This window comes from Mustela putorius, unplaced genomic scaffold (assembly GCF_011764305.1).
Source record: "Mustela putorius furo isolate JIRA1106 unplaced genomic scaffold, ASM1176430v1.1 tig00000508_pilon_pilon_pilon, whole genome shotgun sequence".
Lineage (NCBI taxonomy): Eukaryota > Metazoa > Chordata > Mammalia > Carnivora > Mustelidae > Mustela > Mustela putorius.
Window position 1 is genome coordinate 929,171 of NW_025421402.1, and position 21,488 is coordinate 950,658.

Here is a 21,488-nt window from a genome sequence, read left to right on the forward strand (position 1 = left end):
CAGAGCTTCATACCCTGTCCTTGTATTGACTTGACTATACCATGTTTCGTTCTTTTAAAACAATCAATAGTTACTCTTTTTTTTTTTTTAAAGATTTTATTTGTTTATTTGACAGACATAGATCACAAGTAGGCAGAGAGGCAGGCAGAGAGAGAGAGGGAAGCAGGCTCCCCACCAAGCAGAAAGCCCCATGCAGGACTTGATCCCAGGACCTGGGATCATGATCTGAGCCAAAGGCAGAGGCTTTAACCCACTGAGCCACCCAGGTGCCCCCAATACTTGCTCTTTAAAATGATAAGTATATTCCTTCTCTTCTGTTATATTCACATAATATATATTTATTCTATTCACATCTTGGTTTCAATGTTCTGTTGAAATGAGTGGGATTAGACCCAGGGAGGCAGTGGTTCTCTGGACATTTGACTTAATTCGTATCTAATGATACCTGATGCAGGTCCATAGGAGGCATTGCAGGCAACTCATTGCAAAGATGCCCTACCACCCTCAGCACCTGCACCTCTGCAAAAGGCCACATTACCCAGGGGATTTGGGATAAGGAGCACAGCAGGGCAGTAATGACCACATCTGTGTCATACACAGAGGGACCTACCATGCCCTAGCCTTGGAGCCAGAAAGACTAAGTTCACCAAAAGATAGTATTGACCTTCCTTGCCCAGTCCACAATAGGCATTATTAATGTAAGAGTAATACGAGCTAATTAAAACAAACTGATGGCTTGGTATAGAGACTGGGGAATGCCTTTTCCCAACAATTGCATTTTGTTAAAGAGTGTTCCTCTGTTTCACATAAACCTTTTCCCCATGGCGCTCTCTTTCCCTTCTCATTCGTGCTCCTTTTCTGCCTGAGCAGTATCCCTTGCTAACCCTCGGAGACCTGGAGGAAAGGAACAACAGGTTCTGCCCAGCCTTCTGCGGGGAGCAAAGCCCAGCAGAAAGCTGCTCTTGGCAATGCAGGCGCACTGTGGGCTGTGGACTAACAGTAGTTTTAAAGAAAAGGATTTATTTCAGATGCTGAATTATGAAAGAGTATTGATTGTATGAGTGGAAATATCTGGACGATTATATCTTTTTTCTTCTGGACTAATGCTGTAATGTGGAGAAAGGCTCCAACTACTTATTTTGAATACAGTACCTTGTTTAGTAAATGTGCATGTAAATTCTTAAATGTTACCTTTTACCTCTTAGAAATCATCTCTCTCAAAGTCAATGAGAAAGTTGTAGATCACCACCGAAGCTAAGTCGAACTGAACTGGGCTCTTAGCCACACTCACACAAAATAATATTTTAATTGGCTAAGCTAATATTTGATCCAAGTTCATAAAAGTTTGAAATCAGATAATTAAATGCAAATACAGTCTTCATCCCAAAGACGATAAGAATGCCTTTAAGCTAATATTTTTAACAAGAAGTGTTCGACAGCGTTCTCTTGTAAATTTTATCATACCTGAGGCAGTTTTCCTCATTCGATTAGCTGGAAAGCTGAATTTATCCCGAGGCAAACCAGACATCTAGTACAGGCTAAATTCAACAACTCGAGTTTAAATTTGGCTTAATATATCCCCACTTGGATCTGCCTGTTTAATTCTCTTTCATATGATAACGTTGGTTTATTCATAGTCTTGACTTACCACCTGAACAAACCAAACCTCATATCTTATTCTAAGAGAAGAAGAAAACTTTGCAAAAGCCACAAAAGTTCCTGAATGGAAATCAAATGCAAAGTTATGAATCAAAAACTGTTTTGGGACGTGACTACAAGAATGGAGTGAAGAGCTTTTCTATCAGGAATGGCTGCTTTTTCTGAATGTGGACATTTCGTATTCTGAGGGGGACAGATGGTCTTAAAACAAGACAAGGACTCTGACTTCCAAGGCTGGCCGGCCGGGGCAGCTGCAGTTTTGAGTGTCATGTACACGTGAAAAGTTACCTGTCATCAGGCATCGTATGTATTTGCCCTTAGTTACTAGATCTGTTCTGACGCACAGCTTTATTTGAAATTGAGGGGGAAACCAGAAAATGGCCTCATCCCGGGCCCCTTTAAATTTTCTTTCCCTGCCTCAAAATAGTCCGTCAGTTCCCAGCCAGAGACCTTATTTTTGCCTTTCATTCTCCAAGCATTTTAATGTGGTTTTTTGCTATCATCTGGTATGGGAGAGGTTGATGAAACAGGATCTATTTTAATTCCTGTTTTTAAAATAATTCTTTAGGAGAACCTTCCTTCCTCATTTTTACCCCCAACACTTTGGGAAAACAAACTGTAAATTTACACGTAGAAGGAAAATGTGAGTGTTCTGTGTCAGTTGATGTGGCCCCTTAGCACGGTACAGCTTCAAAATAGATTTTTCCTCGTCAACACAGATTACCAGTTCATAACATCAGAGAAACCCAATGTTTTCCCTTCTCCTCATTCACTGAACTCGGTTTCTTCCATTTTAAATCTGATTTGAATCCAATTATACTTTTTTTAGAGATAAATTATGGAAAATATGTTCTGCTGTGATGTTTGAAATTGGTTATGAATTGAACAAGGTGAACTTTAAAACTGCTTAAGAGTTTAACAGCTGGGACTATTGGCCTATAAAAGGTGCTCAGTATATTCTTAGGGACTTGATTTGCATATGCTTTATGGGAGTTTAATTCAAATTAGCAAGTTTAATAGTATGTGTATTGGGTGTCTTTTGTGTGTGTGGTGCTGTGTTTGGGCTGTGTGGAAGTTAAGACAGGATCACTGCCTTTTGAGAGAACACAATCTAGTAGGGGAGGCAGGATACAGACCAGTGACTGGAAGATCAAGAAAAGTTTGGGGGCGGGGCAGGCAGAGAGGGGCGTGGTGTGGCTGCACCTGGGTGGGTCAGTGGGTTAAGTCACTGCTTTCAGCTCGGGTCATGATCTCGGGGTCTTGGGATCAAGCCCCGCATCGGGCTCTGCTTCCCCTTTTCTCTCTGCCTAACTCTCTGCCTACTTGTGATCTCTTTCTCTGTCAAATAAATAAATAAAATCTTTTAAAAAGAAAGAAAGAAAGAAAAACTTGACAGAGAAGATAGGACTGGAAATAATTCGGAAGATCTTTCAGGCACAAGCAAGGGGAAGATTGATGTAGGAATTCTTGTGAAAGTACCTTCTTTCACTCGACCAGTGTGACATAGTCTCCTGCTTTGTCCAGGCACTGTGCTAGGCCTGGGGAGGGAAGGGTAACCATTAACAAGGTAGGTCTATCCCTGTTCTCAATTGACAGATAACCACGAAGTACCCAATCATCTATGTGATGGGCAAATGGAACGTGCTAGAGGATCTATAAAGATGGCTCGGGGGAGGCTCCCTGGTGGCAGTGACGTCTATACGTATTAAGAGAGACCAATCCAACTGGTCTAGGGAAAACAAGAGAAGGAATAGACTCAGGAAAAACAAAGCAAAACAGAGAGTGAGCTCAGTTTTAGTGTGAGTTTGAGATACCTGCAGGCCATTGGGGAAGAGATGTCCATTAAGCAGCCGCAGCTACAGAACCTCAAGCCTTCAATATGGGTCAATGAGTGAGCTGGTAAATGTGTAAAACGTGGCCAAGTAAAATGTTCTACACATAGAAAAGTCCACATGATTCAAGAAAAACGGGCAGGCTTGGCACTACATTCAGAGCACCCAGCCAAAATTCCCTTTTGAATCTTCCCCAAGAAAATGCAATACATAATGGACTTTGTGCTTCTTGCTTACTGTTATGAAATAATTCTGCGTGAAACAAAAATAAAGTCTGCCCTGAATTTGATACGGAAGAATAGTATGTTAGAGGCAAAAAAAAAAAAGGAAAAGGTTTTGGTTTGGGGCAAAGCAGTGTTTAATCAGGAAATTTATTTGTTCATTCTTCACATATTTATAGTGGTCCCAACACCCCTGATCTATGGGGGAAATGTTCCAAGACCCCTAGTCATGGATGCTTAAAACTGTGAATCATACTGAACCCACATATATATATATATATATATATATTATAATTTATATATCATATTATATATATTATTATATATATTACATTTTTCTATAAATGCATACCTGTGATAATGTTTCATTTCTAAATTAGGCACAGTAAGAGATAATCAACAATAACTAATAGTAAAATGGAACAATTCTAGCAATGTACTTTAATAAAAGTTACATGAATGTGGTTTTCCTCTCTCTCAAAACACCTTACCCTTCTTCTCGTGATGACGTGAGGAGATAAAATGCCTGCGGGATGAGGTGAAGTGAGGGGAATGGTGTGGACGCTGTGGTGTAGCGTGAGGCTCTGCTGACGTTCTAATGACACCTCAGGGGGAAGGTCATCTGCTTCCAGACCACAGTTGACTGCCTGTGCTGAAATCATGGAAGGCCACGCCGTGGATAATAAGGGGTCAGCTGTAGTGAGGATCTTCTCTAAGCCGAGCACTGCCCTCTTAGATGCTAAGATACAGCTGCAGATTAGACCAAGTCTTCCTTCACAGCTTTCACTCTGATGAGGGTAGCAGGCAGTTTCAAAAATTAGACAAATACACGTATAATGTACACTCAGTCCAACAAGCAACAGTAAGAATGTGTAGTTGAGGTTATGTAGGAACACAAAATGGGGCAGTGGTCACTCTGAGGCATCAGGCGTTCGTTCATGGAAGGACCACGGAAGCAGCCTGAAGGGATGTGGTTCCGTTTGATGTTCCTTGTAAGTGTTCAGTTCGGGAACACTGAATGCATTTACCTTCTTGTCCAGCCAATCTCCAGAACTCTTTTCATCTTGCAAAACCCAAACTCTAGACTTACTCAACATGAGCCCTCATTTCTTTCAGGCTCAGGTAATCACCATCCTACTTTCTGTCTATGATCCTACTCTGGGTGCCTCATAACAGTGATTTTCTTTCGATGACTGGCTTATTGCATTTAGCACAGTGTCCTTGTAGCCTATGTCAGGATTTCCCTCCTTTTTAAGGCTATTTAATATCCCAGTGGATAGGGCCGCCTGGGTTAAGCCTCTGCCTTCTGCTGAGGTCATGATCTCAGGGTCCTGGATTGAGTCCCGCATCAGGCTCTCTGCTCAGTGGGGAAGCCTGCTTCCCCCCTCTCTCTCTGCCTGCCTCTGCCTACTTGTGATCTCTCTCTGTCTTTCTGTCAAATAAATAAATAAAATTTTACAAAAAAAAAAAAAAACCATTGGATGTATAGACCACATTTTGTTTATCTGTTCAGTGATCAGCGGCCCTTTAGGTTGCTTCTACCTTTTGGCTTACTGTGAACAGTGCTGCTAGGAACAGATACGGGCATACAAATATCTCTGCGATACATGACATGTATTTTAAAGAAAAATAAGGCAGAGTGAGGGCGCAGAGAGTGATTTGATAACAAGGCCGAGCCTATAGAAAGGGTAGTCAGCAAAGGCTTCTTTGAGTAGATGTTACTTGAGCTAAGGCTGAAGTGACGTGAGGGAGTGAATCTGTACAACAGGGGAAGAACCATGCAGAATGAGGGCAGCAAGTGCAAAGGTCCGAAGGCAGAAGGAAGTTTCCATGTTGAAGAACAGCAAGGAGACCAGTGTATCTGGAGAGGAGTGCGAAGGTGGACTATGATAAAGGGTTTCCATTTTCTTCCGAAAAGGCACTGTATGTGAACTCCTGGAATAGTTTCATTGGACGTATTTAAGCGATACCATTTGTATTCAATTCTGTATTTTGTGTACTCAACAGAGAAGTTGCCCATCCTCGGCACACAGGAGCTTTGAAACTTCTGCAACCTCTGTGTGTGCACGCCAGGGCTCCATTTTTCCTTGTCAAGGAGGGAGCTACTTCAGCGTAAATGAATTCAGTGCCACTTTCCCTGGGGAACAGTGTGTCAGATCATAGCTGTGTACTAAACAAAGTTTGAAATGATTTGTAATTCAGGCCAAAAACCATCTTAGAGAATTGAAGCACTTGCCAGACAGTTAAGCAAAAAAAAAAGCCAGTGATAGTCCAATGGAATGATTGCAGAATTCTGCTTGTTACCTGTATGTTGACAACTCAGGATCTCCCCCCCCCTTTTTTTTGGTTTGTTTTTAAGATTTTGTTTATTTATTGGACAGCGAGAGAGGGAATACAAGCAGGGGTAGTGGGTGAGGGAGAAGCAAGCTTCCTTCTGAGCAGAGAGCTGACGCGGGGCTCGATCCCAGGACCCTGGGATCATGACCCCAGTCGAAGGCAGAAGCTTAACAACTGACAACCCAGTATCTTCCTTTTCATACTTCAGTTCACAAGCATCCAGTCATGGACCATTAGGGCTGTGGGTGAGGATAGAGACCAAGTCCAACCTTGAAGTTCCCAGGTGAGGAAAACTTGAGGCCCCAAATAGTGAGGTGCTCATGATCTCAAAGTTAGAATTGAAACTGAAAATAAAGATATTTAATTAGTGAGGAATTAAATGTCCATTGCCTCTTGGGGATGACATTATGAACCAGAAATTGACAAAAGGGCAGGCACTGCTCTAGGTGACATTCTTTATGAGATGATATTTCTGAGCTGTACATCTCTGGAGACTGTGCTAGCCACTGGCTTCGAGGTAGTGTTTTTGCAGACTGCTGCATATAGTTGGGGGAACTGGGCTTCAAAATTAACACAATAGCATGAAAAGTCTTCAACTGAAACTTCAGAATTGGTCCCATTTTCTGGAATATTCTTTGTGATCATGGATGGGATAAACTTTCAAGTATTCACTGTGCTTTAATTTTGGAAAACTGCGACCTCTTTTTAAAAGTTTATTCATATTTAATCCATATTTTACTTTTCCATGACCCTAAGAGACTAAGAGAGTGAGTTCCCATATTTTACAGATAGAACCATAGGCACAGAGGGAAGGAAAGATCTGCTTGACGGGACTGGTCAGTGAAATTAAATCAGACCAAATTCCCTTTGAATGATGCTATTATAACCACAAAGTCAAGCGCTTTTCAAACTTCCTAAGTCAGTGGAACCCTTTTTCCTAAACTCCATATATGAAGCAGAGAGAAACTGTTTTTTTCCTTAGTCCTGCCACCTTATAGTCCCAGTGGAAAGGGATGGTTGGGGATTGCTCAGAAAAGACCTTATGACACTAACTTGTACTCAGTCTCACTTGTGACTGCTATTTATAATAATGATCTGTGGCATTTAAAATGTTCAAGTTCTTCAGAATCATCAAAGATGAATCAAAAGTATGCGACATACCAGTATAAATATCAGTAGTATACTATTTCATTCAAATGCTCTGAAAACTCATGTATTTTGAGACCCCTTGGAAAAGGAACTGTTTTAAGGAGGACACCCCATTCTCCAACCCCAGCAGGTGGCAGAAACTTGCAGGCTGTGACACTAGGGGGAAACAAGCGCCAGGACCTGAAAGTCAGGAGCCCTTCAAGGTCCAATACCCAGCTCTGCTCGGGGATGTCTTGGGGGCATTATTCAAGGACTCCAGAGTCGGAGAGCTTCTTAAAATCCAGGGTCCATGCCTTAGTAAGCTGAGGAGGTAGAGTTACATGATCCCTGGAAATCTTGTTTCTTTATCTGGAGAATGAAGATAATCATATCTTCCCAATAAGATTCTTAACAGTATTAAATGCGAAAACGTGTAAAAAATTCCTTTGCACATTGACTAGTGCTTGGAAATGTTAGCTTCTCCCTCCCTCGGTCTGGCTTACTTTGAGATCTTAGAAAAGCTATTTAATCTCTGAGTCTTAATTTCAAAATACCTATAATACCTTCTCAAGAAAGCATCCCTTAAAAGCTAGCCTTTTCCAGAATCCCACCACTAGGCCCTGTTTCTGTCTAAACATTCTCACTGAGCCTGAGGGTTTCATCCAACAACAGTCCATTGGTGAATCCCAATTCTGACCACCATCCATGCCTCTCTGCTGAGGTCTGGGCCTTCATTTCCAGAGTGTTCCACAAGCTCTTTAAATTCAACATGGCTATACCTAGACTTACTACATTCTGCCCTCTCAAATACCCTCTTCCGCCTCTTGCTGAAAGGATAGCCACCACCTTCCTCCCTTGACAGACACCCTGAAGTCATCCAGGATCTTCACTCTCTCCTACTCTCGATGAACACAGAGCCAAGAAGCCCTGTTGAGCCAATGATCTTGATGCCTTTCAAGTTCATCTCAGCCCCGTGGTCCACGGTACTTCTCATCTCTGTTCCTGCGACAGCCTCCTGACTGTCCTCGTATGAGACTGCTCCCTTCTTCCCCTCCTCCAAATACCAATCCCTTCTCCTCACTTCTGGTACTGGAGCTCCACTTCTGGTGCTCTTTCTAACTTAGAGAGCTGACTATTTCCTTCTTAAAACCTTTCAGTGCACCTGTATTGCTTTCAGACTGAAATCCAGACTCTTTCTGACCGGGGGTGTCCTTCACTCTTCAACTCGATGGCCCATCCTCCTCTTGCCCTCTGCCCTCCTTCTGCATGAAAGTGAAGCTGCTGATCCTGCGTGTGCCCAAGACATCCCTGCTGATCTCTATAACATTAAATAAACTACTTCACACAGAGACTGTGTGTTTTATTCCAGGTATTTTTAATACCTGGCGCAGGGCTATCAGACTGAATGAATGAGAGGATGGATGGATGGATGGACGGATGGACGGATGGACGGATGGATGAGTTCATATACACATATACATAAAGGTGGAAATAATAAATAATGCATGTTATAATGCCTGGTAAGTTACAAAGCCGTCAGTAGTTGTAAAGGCTTGTTATTTCTATGTACATAAATAATGCATATGCTGTTTGTCCATGTTTTTACATACAGCTCCTGCCAAAGAGTTTCATTTTCTTGTTAGTAATTTGTATTTGAAGACACCGAATTGTGTATTCTAGTTGCTAAAAATAGCTCGTGTTAATAAGCATATATACACACAAACCCATTTTTTAGGGGACTTAACAGCGATGAATGTAAAATCTTGAGTTTGAAGTTTTGCTGAAAACAGGATAGAATTTAATCTTCAACATCAGCACTAAAATATCTTGTCCTCCTTGTCCAACCACTAAACAACCCTCACTTTTTATTAAGTCAACTTTGTTCATATGAAAAGAAGTAGCAAGTTGCTCTCAAAGTTCTTACAAAATTATGTATATATAAATTATTTAAATATAACCCTTTAAAAAATTTTTTAATTAATTCTTTACAGAAAATTTCTCCTTTTCTGGCATATTAAGCAAAGGACAGATTGTGTACCTATTTACTAGATCGCCAGCCTTCCAAAAGCCTCAAGGAAAAGAAAGTGTTCTCTAGGTGCGAAATAGTACCTCTTTTCCCCACTTTCATCTCCTTCAAAGGGCAAGATGCAATTGTTTTCCCACATGCAGAAAATTAACAAAGGTAATTATCTTCTTAGCAAAAGACAGCACACTCCATTTGAGCCCCTAGCCCCCCAGCTCCTAGCCCCCTTGCTCAGCCAAGGACCCATCACTGAAAAAAAGTGCTGAACAGGAAGATTTACAGACTGTGCCATGTGGCAGGTACCAGAGAGGCAGAAATCAGTATCTTCAGAGAGAGTCTGAGTGTTGTGTATGGCTGAGAAGCCAGTGCTGTAATATATTCAAGAAGACCTAAGGGTTTACTTTCCAATAAGGATGGAAAAAAATCTGAGCATGCCACTGTGAGCTTATCGTAATACTGCTTCATATAAAAAGTTGGTAATTAGTCCCTCAGTGAATAAAGTAGAATAGATGATAAGAGATTGATACTTAGAGGAGAAGCACAAAATGCTTTTGCCAGTCATCAAAATTTAAAGGCTATAGAGAAAGGGTAGGGGATGCCTCTGTCTGTTTACATGCAATTTCCAACTCCGAATCTGCAGTGCTAGAGTTCATTAACTTGTATTTTTAAACTGTATTAAAATGAAGCTTATATAAATTTCAAAGGGGAACATGGAGGGCCAAATGCAGGAGACTTGGAAATCCAGCGTAAGACACCACAGAAGAACTGGTGGGAATTCTGGTCTCCTGTCAGTCCCTCCTCTTCCAGCTGAGTGTTTTTCTAGAATCCGAATACGGTACAGTGGTATTTAGATGGGAACTGAACACATCTTGAAAACATATGATTTCTGAGGACTCCAGAATAGGTAATAATTTTTCCAGATTTTGTTTTCTCATGTAATTTAATATCAGTTCATTCGGAGGTTTTGGTGTTACAGGGCCCTGTTACTTAATTTAGACTACCATGTATGCCAGCTCCCGTTCATTACTTAATATGGAATACATTTCATCTGTATTTCATGTGTGAATTTTCACAAAAGGTCATGAATTCCGTGGGGCGCCTGGGTGACTCAGTCGGTTAAGCATCCAGCAGTTGATTTTCGTTCAGGTCATGATGTTAGGGTTGTGAGATCACGCCCCGTGTTGGGATCCGTGCTCAGATCAGAATCTGTACGGGATTCTCTCCCTCCCTCTTCTTCTGCGTCTCCCCCAACTCTCTCTCTCAATAAATAAATAATAAAATCTTTAAAAAAAAATTCCTTTAGTATTGTGGGAGCACACTTAAGTTTCTGGACTCTTCCTAAGAGTTAAGTGCAAATGAACTACATAAAAGAGAAAAATATGAGTCTTCCAAGAGGTGGTGGTATCAGTATTTTGGCACTTAATCTTCCCTGTTGCTTTTAGGTCTTTGTGAACCATCTCGACCATAGCAGAGAAATTATGGTCCACCTCTCAGGCTAGACATGCAAGAAATGTAGAAACTCAGGGATCTTAACTCCAAATCCAAATGAGGATGTGGGTGCATTTCCCTTAACGTAAAACTGTCCAAGGGAAATCCTCATTGGCAAAACATGTAAATTAAGACTTGATTATTCAGACCACAGGATTCACACATGGTTCTTGAGCCAGAAAATATTGTCACATTTTAAATACTTAATTTCAGGAAGAAATCTGTTGTATAAATCAATTTTTGGAAGCCAGTTTCGAATTAGAAAAAGAAACGAAGTTGGTTTATAAGATAGTTAACAGTTGGGGGCGCCTGGGTGGCTCAGTAGGTTAAGCCTCTGCCTTCAGCTCAGGTCATGGTCTCAGGGTCCTGGGATTGAGCCCCGCATCGGGCTCTCTGCTCAGCGGGGAGCCTGCTTTCCTCCTCTCTCTCTGCCTGACTATTTGGGATCTCTATCAAATAAATAAATAAAATCTTAAAAAAAAAAAGATAGTTAACAGTTGAATGTAATAGTAATGTCACAGTGATATCAGTCTTGGACAAATACATCAATAACATAAAGCAGACATTAATTGGAGAATTGTCTGGGGATGCTTTGACTAATACTGAGTCCTCACACCAAGGTGCTTACAGCCTACTAGGGAAACAGACGGTTACTAAAGCGCTGCAAATGCCGCTAGAGGAATTGATAGCCGAAAGTAGAGTCAACCCACAGAGCATTGATCCAGGAACTACATGGTCAATAAATGATAGTAATCCCATAAAAATCTTGTTCTTTCTTTTTTTTTTTTTTTCCACCTTGTATAGCTTAAATATCAGGATCATTGACATCAAATTACAGATTGTCTCTGTAGACACAAAACATACAATCAGTAAGTACCTTTGGGGTCATTAGCAGCATAAGTTTTGGTAGATTTTGTGAGAAATTCTTAGAATTGGCTTAATGGGAAAATTCAGTCACGTGAATTCAACTGTGATGGACTTTATATATATACTTATTTATTTTTAGGATTTTATTTATTTAACACAGAGAGAGATCACAAGTAAGCAGAGAGGCAGGCAGAGAAAGTGAGGGGGAAGCAGGCTCCCCGCTGAGCAGAGAGCCCGATGCGGGGCTTGATCCCAGGACCCCGAGATCATGATCTGAGCTGAAGGCAGAGGCTTAACCCACTGAGCCACCCAGGCATCCCAACTCTGATGGACTTCAGAGAAAAATTAGAGATAAGGCCAAAGTACAGGAAAGCTGTATTTTTTCCTTCAGAAGAAAAATGGCATATATTTTTAAACTTTCAGAAGAAAGGTACCAGTTTATATCAGTTTTTATAGAAATTATCCAGCACATGCTAATCTGGAGACTTTAAATGATTATTCTGTGATGTTAGTAAACACATAAACCAGAACTAATGCTCCTTCATTTTATGTTTTTTAATAGATTTTTTTTTCTTACCAGAGTGGCGTAATTTATCACAGAAGGTAGAACCTAGGTCTCAAAAAATACATTTATCAAAAAAAGTTTCAACAACAACTTTCTAAAAAGACTATTGTTCATTTATCTTACATTTTTAAACTGTGCAAATTCCTCCATCCTCCCTATTAATCTCTGTGACTCTTGTTACCTTTCCCTGCTTGTGAGAATATCTTTCATTGTAGCATAAAATAATGCACCATTTCAGTTGTTTTGCTGTAATGGTGTTTAGCTCACTGTAACACCTAAAGTGGCTTGTTTTCTTTTTCAACTTCCTACTCGTATGTAAAAGAGAAAGGTGAATTCTGTCTTCTTTAGGTTGGATGAAGGGTAGAAAGAAAAAACAACAAGAAATTTGCCAATATTCAGAGGAACTGTTTTTAAATGATGTCAGCTCTTTGCAGTGATCCTTTATGAAGGACCCATACACATCACCAGAGTGCGAGCCCTTGAAAGGAGAAGGTGCGCCACAGGGTCAAGGCTGACACGAATGTAAAATTCTTCTGTCCCATAACGGGCTAGAGTGTATCAAGGGCATTTCTATTCATTGACATTTTGTAATTTTGAACCAGATGTAACTCAATGTATTTGTATTTTCAAATGACTTAAGATAGTTTTTTAAATATTTTAGATTAGCGCCTGGGTGACTCAGTCGTTTAAGCATCTGCCTTTGGCTCAGGTCACCCCAGGGTGCTGGGTTTGCGCCCTACATCTGGTTCCCTTCTCAGCAGGGAGTCTGCTTCTCCCTCCCTCTCACTCTCCCCCCATGCTTCTGTTCTCTCGCTCACTCTCTCTCTCAGATAAATAAATAATATTATTTAAAATAAAATATTTTAGATCAGATGGAAAATGCTTTATTAGCTGTATGTCAAGTGAGCAACAACTTGCCTGCCAGTTTCAATGTCACTAGAAGACACGGATCCTAATAGTGTTAGCATTTATCTGTTGGCACATCTCACTAATAATCAGATTTTTTTATTCTCCCATTTCACTTTGAAATAGATGGTGGTATCCAATGCTCGCCCTGCGTACCTATTTCAGTACTAATTCCTCACTGTTTCTAATTTGGGGCAGAGACTTGGGGGATGAGGAGGGGGAAACATGTTGAATGCAAAGTTATGGCTCAAAATATAAACACGAAAATCATCCCAGACACATTTAAACAGCAGATGTAAGGTAACCTTTTTTTTTTTGTTTGGTTTGTTTTGTGTTGTTTTTGCTTGTTGTTACTTTTTTTATTTGAGTAGAATTGACACAGAGTGTTTCATTGGTCTCAGGGATGCAATATTGTGATTCAGCTTCTCTGTGTGCTGTGCTGTGCCCACCCCAAGTGCAGCCGTCATCTGTCACCACGCAACGCTAGTACAGGGTCACTGACCACATGTGCTACGTTGTGCCCTTTATTTCCTTGACTCGGTCATGCCATAAGGGGCAGCCTGTATCTCCCATTCTGCCCATCCCTTTCCCCATTCTGCCCATCTCCCACCCCCCCACCCCGAGGCAAGTGAGTAATTTTATTTTAAGAGGATTTAGAGATACCAGAATGGACGGGCACGTAAGTACAGACTAAGTTTGACAGCCAAGTTCAGTGCCAGAAGTATTGGGTATGAGTTACTATGGTAACTAGTAACTGAGTTTAGTACATTTAACCTTTTAATCATAGGATTATGTGGTTTTCTTCAGAATCATTCTTATTTATTTTTATCCAATTAGAAAATAAAACAGGGCTGGAGGGGTGCTGCATCTGTTTACTTTCTTAGCATGGATGTATGTAAATACACATATCTATATATTTTTTTCGAGAGACTCCTATATACACATTATATTAAAGTTGGAGTTAGTGTAAATAAACTCCAGAAGAGGAATTCCAACAAAACCGTTTTCCCTTGTTCGCTGGCTGCGCATGTATGCATCTGTATGTCATGCTGTCTTTTTTTGATTCTGTGTTTCTCCCTTGTTCAATATTTATAAAGACCGCTAGGGCAGATGCCTTAAAACAACTGGATGATCATCAGGAGTTAGGCTGCATGAAATGCCTGTGTCGCATCTTCTCTGTAGGAGTGACCGAGGATCAGGGGGAAAGAAAACGAAAGGAAAGTATCAGACTTTCAAACCTCATTCGGGTTAAAGGGCACCGGCCATCCCGGCGCGTATTCTGCCTAAAGGACAGGGCTTTCATTTGATAAAGATCATTAGTCACTGAGATATATATTTTAGAGAGCTCCAAGTAGCGAATAGTTCTGTTGGCAGTCACTGGAGTGTACCAGATGGTTCATTAGCATAGGCTAGACAAGTCAAAGGCTTTCAGAATCATTTAGAAAATGTCAAACAGAAACAAGAACCCTGTCACTTTTTATTAGAATTAACTACATCATACCCTGGACACAGATTTCACCTTGGGTCAGAAAAATTAATACAGAATTATATGAATTGTGTAATATACTGGGTTAAGATAGGTCTTTCTCTAGGGACTCATTTGCCGGCAATATATTATGATCCCTCTACTTTAGGAATCCTCAAACCTTTCCTTTTGTAAGATATGAAAAGAGTTGACCTTGCTCAAAATCCATTGGTGTCTAATTGATTTGAGGTATATGCAGAATTTCAACAAGACATTCTTCTAAAGCTCTTTTGTGAGCCTTTTCCTGGGAAGCTTGGCGAGTGGGGCTTACTGAATATTCAGCAGCTTATAAAGTATGCTTTATGTCAGGAGGAAAATACACCCATTAATTGAACACACGGCTATAGTAAACAGGAATTAAAATGCCATTAAAATAGCGTGCTTTTTTTTTTTTTTTTTTAAATCCAGATGTCAAAAACCTTGAGAACTTCCAGCTGGTAGAAGGTGTCCAGGAACAAGTAAATGCTGCCCTGCTGGACTATACGATGTGCAACTACCCACAGCAAACAGAGAAATTCGGGCAGCTACTTCTTCGACTACCCGAAATCCGGGCCATCAGCATGCAGGCTGAGGAATATCTCTACTACAAGCACCTGAATGGGGATGTGCCCTACAACAACCTCCTTATTGAAATGTTGCATGCGAAAAGAGCTTAGGTTCCAGCCCCTGCTTTCAAAACAAAAAGAGATTGGTGGGGGGGAAAGACAGGAAGAAAGAAAAAAAAAAAAATACTCTGAACTGCTCCAAGCAACACTAATTAAAAACTTGGTTTAAAGATATTGAGTTTAAAAAGGCATAATAATCAAATACTTACTAGCAAATAAATGATGTATCAGGGTATTTGTATTGCAAACTGTGAATCAAAGGCTTCACATCCCCAAAGGATTCCATATAAAAGACATGGTAACGGAGTGGATTGAACTCCTGGATGGATACCAACACCATATTGGAATAAAAACGGACGGAACAATTCTTGTATAGTTAAACTGATCTCCGCTGTGAAGAAATTTAGAAACTGATCTGTGTTATTAATTAGGCTTCTACAGCAGGGGATTTGAGCTTATGAAATGCCTCCACGGTAAAGCTGAACTAAAACGACTCAAAAAAAAAAAAAAAAAAATCCATCGGCTGCGCCTGTAATAGCCCTTCCCTCTTCTTTCAAGGACCCAGCACCTTCTGTCCTGTGATCACGGAACCTGTCCTTATGGACTTGTGCTCAGCCACACCCACTAGTAGCTCCACCAAATCATGAGAAGCCTAATTTTGAATGTCTGTGTCTTAGACCTGCAAACAGTTGATAAGAACAGTCTGTAATATGTTAGCTTGCCATTTTAAATATGTTCTGGGTTCTGTCATGTGTTCATGTTTAAAAAAAAAAAAAGCAGGCAGTATCCCTCTTCTGACCTTATATAAGCATTAATTAATATTAAGGGAAAGGACTACAAACTTAAAACAAATGCTCCATAGCTAAAGCAAGCTAGACCTTATTTCTGCTTCTGTTACTGAAATGTGGCTTTGGCGTTGTCAGATTTCATGAAAATTTCTTGCCAAAAGGCTTGTTAGAGTACATCCATCTTTTGAACCATCAAAGTTTGTAGTTTGTTTGAAAATAAAACCTGAAACATATTTTAATCCGGGATGTCAAATAGTCACAGTGCTAAGTAGTTTAAAATAAAACCGAAGCATGTTAAGCTATGCAAAAAGAAAGGAAAAGGTGAGCTTATCAATTGTCTCGAGTCTCCTGCTTGTTGCAGTTGAACACCCCCTTAACATAGAATGGCAACAGTGATGCCTACAGATGGACTGGAAAGATACTAAAGCGATCCCAATCTTCCCCAAAAGGTGAAGGAAGAGAATGATACTGACCTTTCTGAGTCATAGACCAAAGTCTGCTCTAGAACAAATATTGAAGGACAAAGACTTGCAAAACAAACTCTCCCAACAACGATAGCAGTATTATTGACATGTAATGCCACAGGTATGGAAGTCTTGCCTTATTTCACAATTCTGAGAGGTAGCTGTGCAGATGTGGATCAACATTTGTTTAAAATAAAGTATTAATACTCTCAAGTCAAAGATAGTGTTTACATTCTTTTAGGTCCTGTCGGGGAAGGGAGGGAAAACTGATATTACAAAATAGCTAAAGCAGTAATTTCCTTGATGTTATTTTTCTGATTGGTAATTATTTTTAACAGTACTTAATTATTGTATGTCGTGAGACACTAAAATCAACAACGAGAATCTCATTTAGACTTTGATTTTTTTTTTTTTGAGATTATCAGCGGCACAATCACTTGTAAAAACTGTAAAAACTGAAAAGTATCTCCTAGTCCCTTAATTTTTTTCATAAATGTTTCAGGCTTTTGAATAGTTTATTTATATTGTATATCATAGTTTCAACTGTAGACAATGATGATGCTAATTTATTGTTCCTTGGTTTCACCTTTGTATAAGATATAGCCAAGACTGAAGAAACCAAATATATGTGTTTACTGTAGCATGTCTTCAAGTTAGCAGAACATAGTTCAGGGACAGAGAAGGGTCTTAATGAATTAAAATCATCCACTTGATTCAGTGTCTGTAAATCTACATAATTACCACTGTAGTTTATTTAATATCTATTGTAAATTATGTGACTTGTAGTTTCCTCTGTTTTCAAGTAAATTTAACAAGGGTGGAGTCTTCCCTGGTTTCCTCTACAAGCATTGTAAGTTGTATACCAAAGATATGAGTTACTACTTCTGTGTGTACAAAAGGATTATTTTATTATTTTTTTAATCGCCTCTAATATTCATCCACATGAAGGGTACACGTTCGCTAAACGGAGTGTTCACAGCTCCTCAGTGCAAAGTCTCAGTCACCTGTAATCGCAGCTCAAAGGACAAGGGAAAAGAGCTGATCAGAGTCCATGTCCAAAGCTTTAAATGGACCGGCAGTATCCTTACTCTCCCCCGTTAAAAAACAACTTGGCTAGAAGACCTGTGGAGAGAGATGGGTGTTGTCAACACTGAAATGGTTGCGTCCTGTGTGTGGAACATGGGTGGCGGCATTTACGAGATTGGTGGGATAGTTATTTGGAGGGTCTTTAACATTGCAAAAAAAAAAAAAAAAAAAAACCAACCCTAAGTACATTGATTCTGTAAGTCCATGTTCTCTTATTTTAAATAACACAGTAGTACTCTCTGCTGAAAATAAAACCTAGGAAATGTCAAATTACTGGTATGTTGTTAAACTAGCAAATTCCATCCTAAATGCAGTTAGAAAGAAAGACGGGCAACACGGAGAGTTAGGTCCACACTCCTGGTGACATCAAGAACAGAAATTGGGGGGGGGGGGGGAACCACCAGAAATTGATAAACAAGAATGTACCCCAGCCGACTGTGGTCCATCCACAGTTGGCCAGGGATATTTCTCTAGTGCTCGCTGTTAACCCGTCTGCCACGAGACATTTCCTTAAACTGCCTTACCAGTTACAGGATTCATTAGTAAAAGCAGACTCAGATATAAACGTTTTTTTGGCTTAGCGTGGTTTATTAGAGTTGGTCTCTGTTTGTAAACAGACAATCTGTAATGTCTGAACATTTGTACTGCAGATCCGCTACCTTGGACCTGAATCCATGCAATGTTTCGAGTGTGAAGTCGGTTACTTGTTGGCGTTTTCTTACTGTATCAGTGAAATAACATATTGTCATGTCAGTTCTTGCCAGGAATTTCTCGACAAAATGGATTTTTTTTCAGTATTTCAATAAATATTGATATGCCCAGCCTGATAATTTTTAAAAGTTTTTATGCTGTCCTCATTCTATTAGATACTAAAGCTTCTGAGTAATTGAGATCCTTGACTGGGAGTGGAATCCACCCCGAGTAGATAACTTTCCCCTCTCCAGATGTTATCTAGAATAGTCTTGTCCAAGGTTGGGTAGCTGAAGCGTTAAACGATCTGTGCGTCCTCTCTCCATATGAAAAAAGCATTTTATATTACTGTTATAACAGGTTAGCAGAAATATCTTAAAGTGTCTTAACGTTTTGTCTACCCTGCCCCCTAATAAGCTTACCAAGTACTTTGTGGATTCACGTGATCTTCAGAACAGCTCCATCTGCTATTACTATGTTCCTCTTAAAGTTTCTTGCGTAGAGTGAGAAACCAGTGAGTGAAGGAGCAGGGATTTGAACCCAGGCAGTTTGGCTCTGCACTCTCTAAACCAGGGTGACACTAAGGATTTGCTTGAAAAGAAGAAGGTATTATGGGGCTCCTGGGTGGCTCCGTTGGTCAGGCGACTGCCTTCAGCTTAGGTCATGATCCTGGAGTCCTGCATCAGGCTCCCTGCTCGGTGGGGGCAGGGGGGCTACTGCTCCCTCTGCCTGCTGTTCCGCCTGCTTGTGCTCTCTCCCTCTCTGATTCTCTCAAATAAAAAACCTTCAAAAAAAAAAAAAGTAGATAAAATCAGGCATCAAATCACTACTACGTATACAAATGTCAATGATGTAAAACCCTAAATAAAAGCCTTTTTATGTTTTCTGGAGTTTAACCTTAAACAATAATGTATATGTCCTAGAAGTTAACCTTTTTCAGTACCACTGAGACTTTGGAGATGTTTAAAGCAAGGAAATATGTACAAAATCGTTTTGGAAATTAATAATGACCTCTATTTCAAAATAACACAAGAACAACAAAACAATATGCTTATGAAACATTGTGGTCTGGTGAAAGCTATCTCCTTTCGCCCTGCCTCTGCCTTCCCAGGATAAGCAGGAGTCATAATCTCTTTGCCAAGAAGGCACTGATTTTTCTTTGGATCCTTCAAAAAGACACCAAGGAATCAGATTCAAAATGCTGCATTTAGGTTCTAGTAGATCACGGAACTAAGATTTTTAAGCAACTGAAGAGTGGCCTACAAAAGACGTCTCCCTCATCAACCTCTTACCAGGAAGAAATTTATTTAAAACAAAAAATTCCTTGACATTCCATGGAATATGGAAATATGTATTCATATTTGGTTGAACTGTAACTTACATACAGAAAAGCATGCAGCTAGATAACATGTATAACCCAGGTAAATATCACATAGGTCCAGCAGGGTCCAGAACACCAGTTTGTAAAATGTTTTCAGTGGTTATACACACTTTTTAAAAAATTTGGTGGAGAAGGAGTTTGTCCAAAGCCCAAGCCAGCAGCCTGCAGAGGTCATTCTGATGAGACCAGAGGCTTCACTCCATCACCTGGAATGACACAAAGTTGCTAAATGTGTCAGCATGATAGAGCCTCTAAGAAAAAAAATGGCTCACGCTGATGTGTGTTTGATTCTTACATTTGATATTCACAATAACTTTGAAGAGGTCTGTACCTTTAACGAAGTTTGACATTCAGTTTGAAACCATCTCTGATGTACATTTTTATGAGAAACATGTGGAGAATTTGCTCAACATAACACAGGTCAAAATGCTACGATACTTAGTGATCTTGACATTTCCCTGGAATAATAAAGACCAATTTTCCTTAACACTGAACAGGAAGTGTATAGTTTAGTCACTCAAAATAAATATTCTTGGAATACTTTAACTGCTTCACAGAGGTATTTGTTTTATGTTAGGGTAGAAATTAATAATTTGGTGACTGATAGCAGGCAGTTACTGGCTGGTTTGCAGAAAAACTTGGAGAACCCATCTCTGAAACATTTTATGTGTAATTGTTGCTAGAAAAGAGAAAAAGAGGCAAAAAGAAGTGCAATTAGACTAATCACTGAGTGTCCCCAGTATGAGGGGTTTTTTTTGAAGATTTTGTTTGTTTGTTTGTTTATTTGTCAGAGAGCACAAGCAGGCAGAGTGGCAGGCAGAGGCAGAGGGAGAAGCAGGCTCCCTGCTGAGCCCAATGCGGGACTCAATCCCAGGACCCTAAGATCATGACCCAAGCTGAAGGCAGCCACTAAACCGGCTGAGCCACCCAGGCGTCCCCCCAGTATGAGTCTGACACTATATAACCAAGAACCCACTAGACTCAAGCATGCTGAACCCTCCACACTCCATTCCTGCGCTGAGACCAGCATCCATCAGACCCCAGGCTGCCCAGGACGTATCACAGATGCTGGGCCAGATTCCCTGGGACACTGGATCTGAGACTGTGCTCAAGACCATGTCAGTCAGAACGGACCAAAAGGAGACAGTGCATTGATACCTGATTTGCATCTAATTCTTGACCTTTCTGGACCGCAGACCACAACGCTCCTGTCTCACCTGATCCACCAGCTCTGTCAGCCCCCACTCTCAGGAAAAAGCCCATCCCAGTGAGCTCCGATTGTGCCAGAGCTTCCAGAAATTTCGCAACAAGAAGTAAAGCCCCTCCAGATTTCCCACAACCTTGGGCCACCCCTGCTTTTCTTCATGTACCCGCAACCCCCCACCCCCACTTTACCTTGGTATCCAAGTCCTGCTCACTACTTTCTGTATCTCTCTCAAATCAGTCCTCCCTCTGCAGCTTCAGATCAGGCCCTTAGCATTTCTCAGCTAAAACTATTCAACAACCTCTGGGCTGATCTCCTGCCATCAGTCTCAGACCACTCCAAGCCTCTCTCCCTGGAGCGGTCATAGTGTCTTCCTACCCCAGAGCTGACCATCTCACTCCTTCGATTCCAGTCCTATGATGCTTAATAGCTGTAGGAAAAAGTTCCAACCTGCCCTCCTAGACCTCACACCTCAGACCTTTTAGGACACAGCATCTGCCTGCCTTCCCAGACTCCACTCCTCAAAACGTACCCACCACACTGAGCTACTTGCCATGCTGAACATAACCTGTTCTTTCCTGCCTCTGAGCTTCTAGGCATGTTCCCCAGTGGCTCAGCGAACTGAGACTAGACTTGGAGAAATCTTCCTTGCTGCCCGGTACCATACAAGTCCCCCCGCCAAAGTCAACCGACCCCATTCTCTAGACCGTCGGCCTCTG

At 40.8% G+C, this 21,488-nt stretch overlaps 1 protein-coding gene across 4 annotated transcripts in view; it reads left to right on the forward strand.

Moving 5' to 3' along the window:
- Positions 1-18,321, forward strand: part of NR5A2 (nuclear receptor subfamily 5 group A member 2) — a 138,568-nt gene extending 120,247 nt beyond the window's left edge. For all 4 annotated transcript variants that reach the window (XM_004756231.3, XM_004756233.3, XM_004756236.3 and 1 more), the window contains one exon: positions 14,960-18,321. In XM_004756231.3, coding sequence (XP_004756288.1) covers positions 14,960-15,207 — 248 coding nt within the window. In that variant the 3' untranslated portion in view covers positions 15,208-18,321. The remainder of the gene's footprint in view (positions 1-14,959) is intronic.
- The last annotated feature ends 3,167 nt before the right edge of the window (positions 18,322-21,488 follow it).